General features: G+C 33.0%; 1 protein-coding gene across 1 annotated transcript in view; it reads right to left on the bottom strand.

Moving 5' to 3' along the window:
• Positions 1-8561, bottom strand: part of LOC134282217 (leucine-rich repeat serine/threonine-protein kinase 2-like) — a 30140-nt gene continuing 21579 nt past the window's right edge. Inside the window, exons 2-6 of the mRNA XM_062764649.1 lie at positions 3651-3749; positions 2390-2515; positions 2055-2162; positions 1843-1947; positions 1-101 (exon numbers count right to left, since the gene is read on the bottom strand). Of these exons, the coding sequence (XP_062620633.1) occupies positions 18-101; positions 1843-1947; positions 2055-2162; positions 2390-2515; positions 3651-3749 (522 nt within the window). The 3' untranslated portion in view covers positions 1-17. The remainder of the gene's footprint in view (positions 102-1842; positions 1948-2054; positions 2163-2389; positions 2516-3650; positions 3750-8561) is intronic.

The following is an 8561-nucleotide window of genomic DNA, read 5'->3' as shown; positions in this document are numbered from 1 at the left end:
CTGTATTGTGAAACACTCTACAGTTGTGCCTTTAGATATTGGGATGACTCTCTTAAACCTAAAATTTCTGGATCCTTTAGCCTCTCCCAAACTTGGTGTGACTAAAATATCAATAAATTAGAAGTCTAGTTAATTAAGTTCAGAATATTTCAGAATTCTTAGGCCAAAAAAAATTAATGAATAGTTTCTCAGGCCAAAAAATTCAAAATTCAATGCAGCAGGCAGACTTTTTTTTTTTTTTTTTTTTTGAAGCAGGTTTGACATTTTTTAAGCCATTTGTTCAATAAAATGATAATACAGCCTACTCCTGATATATTGAAATTCAGGGGACCATGCAAATTATTTCAATATATCCATAATTCAATATAAGCGAAATCAAGACGCCGCCATTTTATAAGTTCAATCCCGATATAAAATAAAATAGAACAAACCCGAACAAATTAATTTTGTCATCGTTTATCTATAACAATAAACAGATTACATAGAATATGAGTCTTTGAAAGTTTAATTTTTTTTTTATTTCTGTTTCATTGAAAAGACAATCTGCAACCTCATTATTATTCCCCGATCGCATTTATTAACGTTTTGGAGAAAAATTCACCGGACTTAAACGGTTGAGTACTGCTGAACGCTGCTTGTATTTCATCGCAAGTGTACTCGGGTTAATCCCTTAGTTATTTCGAATTTAGGCATATACCAATAGCCATTAACAGTACGTATTTAATTTCAAAGTTATGTTTTTTTCCTAGATCTGTGGGGGTTACTATATTACATTTAGCTGTTTAGTCTCGATATGTCCAGTATTATATACGTGGATACAAAGAATTTAACAGAGAAGAATTTTATTTCGAAGAGCATGCAGTATAAAAACAGATAAGGTGAAAACTTAATTATTCACACCTGTGTATATCAACTGGTCAATCGGGCATAATTACTGTCACCAACAGTAACGACAGCCACTAGGGAGTACTTCAATATAACCGTTATGAAAACAACTCATTATCACCTGTGGGGGACCGATTAGTGGCTTCAATATAAGCGAAATTTCAATATATCCGATTTCAAAATAACCGTTATTTTAATGCAAAGAATATGAGAGGCAAAAACTGGGGATTTATTTCTATTTCAATATAAGCGGAATTTCAAAATAAGCGAGTTCAATATAAGTGGAGTAAGCTGTATCTACTAATTCTTAATTTTTTTTTCTGATATTAGTTAAAATATGTATTTAACTTTAAATAATGTTATTCCAAACATTTATCAAAAAGCTAATTCATGAAATACTGTAAATTTAGAAGAAAATGTATTGTATTTCTAATAAAAACATCTATCTTTGCATTTATGAAAAGGGGAATAACTCGGTTTTCTTTTTCAACTTGGAAAAATTGAAAATTGAGTTATTTCCCTTTTCAATGTGTCAATAAAATTTATCAATGCGGCCGTTTTTGAACTGATGCGGTGGTGCCTGAGAAACTATTTATTAATTTTTTTGGCCTTACAGGAGATTTTTTTGCAAATACATTAGTTTCATAATGACTGAAGTTTAGGGCTTTGTTTCACAGTATGATATAATGTGGATCAATAAAGTTTGTAACAATGCCTTATACTATAGAAAAATTGTGGATCAGAGGTAGCATCCAAATCAAGACTGGTGAGTTCATTCCTAGATGCATCATCAATGCAAGTTTGATCAACATTGGGCATACAGTTTCTTGGCGATGGACTTGCTTCAAAAACATCAAATTTTGAAAAATGTTGGTCAGATCCAGCATCTGAAGCAAGTCTGCATGAATAATTGACTGCCATAGAACTACAAACTATTGCAGAATAAGTATGACTTACTGTTGGTCTTTTGTCTGGAGATTGATTCATACAGCTGGTAATTATTGTCTGCATGTCTGGCCAAGGCTGACACCCCTTCTGTGTTATGGGTGGGGCCAGATGTCCCTAAAAACAAGCATTTACATGTCAATGTATATGAAAGACAAACAGTTCCTGTATAGTAAATATTGTCTGTAAAAAGAAACTTAAACTATTTTCATTAATTTTAATACCTCAGCAATGACTCTGTCCATCTCTGTTTTGTAGTCGTAGTCATCAAATGGGTGGCGGCCTCCACTCACCAGAGCATACAAGGTTATACCAAGGGAGAAGACATCAGCCTAGAGGATTGTAACATGTAATTGTACCATCAGTTTATTACTTTTTAACATAAATGTTTTAATCAGTTATGGAATTAACTCTTTCCTTGAACTTAAACAACCCTTAAATAAATTCAATCGAAAATCTAAAATCAAATTTTAAGTCTTATCAACTGACTTGAAGCCCAATCATATTTTCCCCTAAAATGGTGTCAAATTAACTGATAATATAACCTATGATCCTGTACCTTAAATGAGTAGGTCTCCCCCCTGATGACCTCTGGAGCCCTGTAAGCAGGTGTCCCCTCCTGAGCTGTCAGACCATCAGGTGTAGAAAACCGAGAAATCCCATAGTCCGATATCTTAGCATTCACCTATCAATAAATAAAAGTCACATTTTACAGGAAATTCCTGTCTGATATCTTAGTATTAACATAGAGAATTCTAGTAATAGAGTTGCTGAATTTGACAAGGAAAACAAAATGTGTTTGTGAATCAACATGCGCCTGGCGGCTATTTTTAGCATATAGATCACAGTAAAGGTCACAAGGCCTTGATTTTGAAATTGAAAGAGCTAAATTAGTGGAGTATGCATACCAAATATAAAGTCGCTATCTATGGTTCAAAAGTTATGGCAAAGATTAAAGTCTACAGGCAGACAGGACAAAAAGAATATGCACCCCCATCTACTGCTCCAGGCGCATAAAACTCAAGTTTCACATCTGACAGAAAGAGACTGTAGATAAGTACTTACCACATCTGACAGTGAGAGACTGTAGATAAGTACTTACCACTTCTGACAGTGAGAGACTGTAGATAAGTACTTACCGCTTCTGACAGTGAGAGACTGTGGATAAGTACTTACCACTTCTGATAGTGAAAGACTGTAGATAAGTACTACATACAGGGTATTTTCGCCACGTGTAATTTTCGCCCTTTAACACTTGCAAACAATTTTGCCCCGTTTTAAATTCTCCCAGCCACAGTTTTAAATAAGAAATTATACTGTGTTCTTTGAATTCGCACTTTTTAAATTCGCCCAATTGAGAGTTGGGCGAAAGGAGCGAAAATAAAACAGGTGTGAAAATTTCCCTGTATACAGTACTTACCATTCTGACAGTGAAAGACTGTAGATAAGTACTTACCACTTCTGACAGAAAGAGACTGTATAAGTACTTACCACTTCTTACAGTGAGAGACTGTAGATAAGTACTTACCACTTCTGACAGTGAAAGACTGTAGATAAGTACTTACCACTTCTGATAATGAGAGACTGTGGATAAGTACTTACCACTTCTTACAGTGAGAGACTGTGGATAAGTACTTACCACTTCTGACAGTGAGAGACTGTAGATAAGTACTTACCACTTCTGACAGTGAAAGACTAGTTAAGTACTTACCACTTCTGACAGTGAAAGACTGTAGATAAGTACTTACCACTTCTGACAGTGAAAAACTGTAGATAAGTACTTACCACTTCTGACAGTGAGAGATTGTGGAAGTACTTACCACTTCTGACAGTGAAAGACTGTAGATTAGTACATTGTCTGGCTTCATGTCTCGGTAAACAATCAACATCTTGTGGAGGTAAGCCAAGCCCTCTGATACCTGAAAACAATGGACTCGGTCTAATCAAGAGTCAATCAACATTAAACTGAAAATAATACATTTATCTGCAGGTCTCTTTTCCATAGAAACTCTATTTCCTCCCAAATCAAAGAGGTCACTTTATATCATTAAAATTATCAAAAACAAGAGGCCCAAGGGCCTTGAATCACTCTTCTGATAAACTATCACTTCTATTAGTAAGCCTCCAACTCTATTAGAATCATAGGACCTAAAATGCATCAACGTACAAAGTTTGATAATATTTAGCCAGTTAAGACTAAAGATATTATAATATAATTATACAATACCATAAGTAGGTCACAGTGACCTACCTTTTGATTGAAATTTTCTGAGGACTCAAATAATATTAATTGACAAAGACTGATGATTCTAATTAAATAAGTACCTGAGATATTCAGTAGGTCACCATGACCTACTTTTTGGTCAACATTCTCTGAAAACCCAAGATGCATCATCTGACAAAGTTTGACGATTAAGCCAATTAATAACTTACAATAATTAAATATAGCCATCAAATGTCGAAAAGGAGGTCACTATGACCTACTTTTTGGTCGACATTATTCAAAAACCCATAATGCCTAAATTGACAAAATTTGATGATTCTAAGCCAATAAGTACCTGAGATATTCAAAATTAGGTCACCATGACCTATTTCTTGTTGGACATTCAATGAAACTCTAAATATGCTTAACTGACAAAGTTTGATAATTCTGAGCCAATAGATGTATATATAATTAAATATAGCCATAAAATGTCAAAAGTAGGTCACAGTGACCTGCTCTTTGGGCGACGTTCTTTGAAAACCCAAGGTGCCTTAACTGACAAAGTCTGATGATTCTAAGTTTATACGCAATTCAAAAGTAGGTGACATGTGCCTGATTTTTTGTTTTACATTTCTCGAAAACCCAAGATGCCTCAAACTTGATAAAGTTTGATGACTCTAAGCCAATAAGTACCAGATATAATTAAAATAAAAATAAAATATAAATCAAAAGTAGGTCATAGTGACCTACTTTTAAGGTTCACGTTCTCTGAAAACCCAAGGTGCCTAAACTGACAAAGTTTGATGATTCTAAGCTTATACGTACTTGTACATATTTAAAAATAAAGGCCACTGTGACCTATTTTTTGGTTGACAATCTCAAAAACCCAAGATGCCTCAACTGACAAAGTTTACTTATTCTCAGCCAATAAGTGCCTGAGATACTTATAAGAGCCATAAAAAATGTCAAGAATAATAAACTATGCTGACTAACATTTTGGTCCACGTTCTCCAAAAACCCAGAGATGCATCAACTGACAAAGTTTGATGATTTTAGGTCAATAAGTACCAGAGATACTTAATTATAGTCACAAAATGTCAAAAGTAGGTCACCATGACCTACTTTTTGGACGTTACTCTCCAAAAACCCAAGATGCATCAACTTACAAAGATTGATGATTCCAAGCCTATAAGTACCGGAGATACTTAAATAAAGCAATAAAATGTCAAAAGTAGGTCATCATGACCTACTTTTTGGTCATCACTCTCCGAAAACCAAATATGTATCGACTCACAAAAATTGATGATTCTAAGCCAATAAATACCTAAGATACTTAAACATAGCAATAAAATGTCAAAAGTAAGTCATCGTGACCTACATTTTGGTCGACATTTTTCAAAGACCCAAGATGCATCTACTGACCAAGTTTGATAGCCTGAAGGGTCTAAATATGCATTTTAAACAATTTGAAAACAAATGTCGGCAAATTTAAAGTAGGTCACAGTGACCTACTTTTTCATAAGTATGTTTTAAGGTCCCAAGATGCATCGAAGTACAAGATTTGATGATTCTAAACCTCCCAGTGTCTGAAATAATGGGATTTAATGTTTTTAAAAGGATAAGTCATAAAGTTCAAAAAGTAGGTCACGGTGACCTACTTTTAAGTTGACATTGTTCGAGGACCCAAGATGCATCAACTGACAAAGTTTGATGATCACAGGCCTTAAAGTGTCCAAAATATGCCATCAATTCAATTTGAAAAATCCCCACAAAGGTTCATTCTCTATAAGGCCATTTTCCGGCTACGATAAAATCTCTTTAAAATGTGATTTTATATAACTATAATCATTCTAGTTCATGATTTTGATGTTTGTTTTTCAACATCGATCATCTAAGGCACGTGATTTAGAGATAAAAAATGGCTGTCAGTTAAAGAAAAATTGAGGGTAGGTCTATTTAAATCAAGTTTCTATGCATGTTTTTGAATGTAAATGATCAAAAATTGTTTATTTATGTCGGAAATACATCAGACCCAAGTAATAAATTCGAAGATTTTTTAAATTTAAGGTTTAAGATATTTTTTATGACAAGAATTCTAATGCATCCACATTTTGCATATTTTGAACGTAAATCTTTACGAAATTCACACTGTATGGTGCTGAAAAAAAGTTTGATTTGCAATTTATTGGAAAGTATTATATCATATATAATTATATTGTAATTGTATATCATTTCTATAGACGTGGTACTAATTTTACGCATAAAATAACCATGTTAGAAATGAGGTTTCTAAGTTTCTATTGAACTCTAAAAGTTATGTATCAAATGTTGAAAGCACTGAATGGATTTTGATTGTGATTAAATAAAATTCAAGTAGTAATTAAGAAAAGAAATTCAACAATTGCAAAAAAATAAAGAATTAACAGCATAAGAATATCAATGCAAATATATGTTGACTATCCATATACATGTAAATAGTCAATACATATAACTCAGACGGTTGCATTAAAATATACATCTCTAAGTAAAATGAAATAAGCTTTCATTCAATTACTCGTGCTGCACGATATATTCAATTAAAAATGCCTTCTAAACTTTATGTATTTACATGTATAAAATTTGAGACCCCCCCCCCCCTTGTCTAACGACACAACATAAAATGGAGCAGAATTTTAACAGTTCCTTCAACTATGCATATAAGGTTCTGAAGTTTTCGTATATACAAATATACGGACTTAAGGGTTCTACAACATCCCAGGTTGAAAATGGACCCTAAGGGTTTAATGCTCCTTTCGCACTCTTGAAACCTGTAGGTTAAATTCAGTCTCTTTCCCAGTGCAGCATCAAAAACTTGTTTAACACGGATAGTGACAGTTCCCTACATAAGTCTATAGCATTTAAAGTAAATGTCATCGGTCTTTTGGATATTATCTTTTTTTTTACTAAAATGGGTCCCGTCCTGCGTTGTGCGGTGGTTATTAATGCAACTATGCATAACCACTTGACCTTAAGTGGATGATTTCTTTATCTGGTTGAAAAATCCTTAAATGGGGTATAGCAACATTCATTTTATAAATCACATAATACATTTAGGAATCCCCCTCCACTTTACCAGTTTATTTTCTAAGACAGGACTAATGTTATCGTAACTTATGTCGATGAGTCCTCTCAATATTAAGACCCAGTTAACAAAATATGGATCAAATGATACTCGTACGGAAGTGTCCATATAAAAATTTTATGTGTACCTATAGGAAAAAAGGTCAATAATACAAATAATAAATGCATGTTACCACTTCAACAAAGATTGCTTTCATCATTTCTAGAACATATACACAGTACAGTACTCATAAGGAAATACAAAGAATATTTGTAGAACTCATAACGAAGTTCAAAGAAGTAGCACATATAGATATACTAATCTATCATTATAAATTTAAAAGATAACTCATATTCACACCTTATATTCGATAAAATGTTCTTATTTCTTAATTTTTATTAGACATTTTAAAGAAACGTCTCCACTTGTAATTTCATGACATCCAGTCTTCTCAGTCCTTTGATTTTTATATTTTCAAGTAAAAAGTTCACTTTTTTTAGTAAATATGCATTGCTGATATAAACCTTAGTAAATCAACAGAATATTGTTATATAACCAAAAATTATCAAAGAAATAATCTACACAAGCTGATATCCTTCATTGTGAGTAGTTAGCTTTTTCTGCAAATATCGTAAAAATGAATTAAAAAGTTTTTATTTAGATGTCATAACCACCTTTAACCAAACTCATAATTTGGTAGTCACTTTTTATGTTTATTAGAAATTTACATGCAAATTTTGGTGTTGGTTAAAGGTGGTTATGACATGCGTAGGAGTCATCTAATACAGCCACCCTGTTGAGTTTTCCCATTACTCTAATGCTAATACGGGCCGATAGTACCTTACTTTGTGACCCTATATCATTAAAAATACTATTGTATCATTAACCAATCAATATTTTTCATTAATTTGGAACATAAGCCTAGTGATTCATGCAATTTTTAAGGGAAAAAATACTATTTACAAGAGGCCCATGGGCCTTATAGGTCACCTGAGTATCATAAAACAAGTCTCTGAACTGAGTAAAACCAAAATCATGAAGGGAGAAATATACACCTTTACCTCAGGAAACTTGAATTACAGTAGGGTTATGTAAGCTACTTGCTTCATTTTCATGTAATAATTCTGTACCACTATCATATGCCATCAATGCACGAATTTCAGATTTTTTTTCGCAGAACATTATTGAAGTATCACATAATGATGAAATGTTCTTTATTATGCAACTTATATTGCGTTTGCAGTACGAAGATGCGGGACCATGAGTAATACTGACCCTGTCCAAGTTAGAGAGTCCTTCTATCCATACTAAACAACTTTTGTCACAACTTTTGTCACAACTGTAAACTTTAAGTGTGACATTAAAATTTCAAATTCTATAGTGAAAACCTGATTTGTGGTTCTTATATACATGTATATTAATTTTTTG

The sequence above is a fragment of the Saccostrea cucullata genome, unplaced genomic scaffold, assembly GCF_032062105.1.
Source record: "Saccostrea cucullata isolate Sc308-1 unplaced genomic scaffold, CSIRO_AGI_Scuc_v1 ctg5210, whole genome shotgun sequence".
Classification (NCBI taxonomy): Eukaryota; Metazoa; Mollusca; class Bivalvia; order Ostreida; family Ostreidae; genus Saccostrea; species Saccostrea cuccullata.
This window is presented reverse-complemented; position numbering and strand designations above follow the sequence as displayed.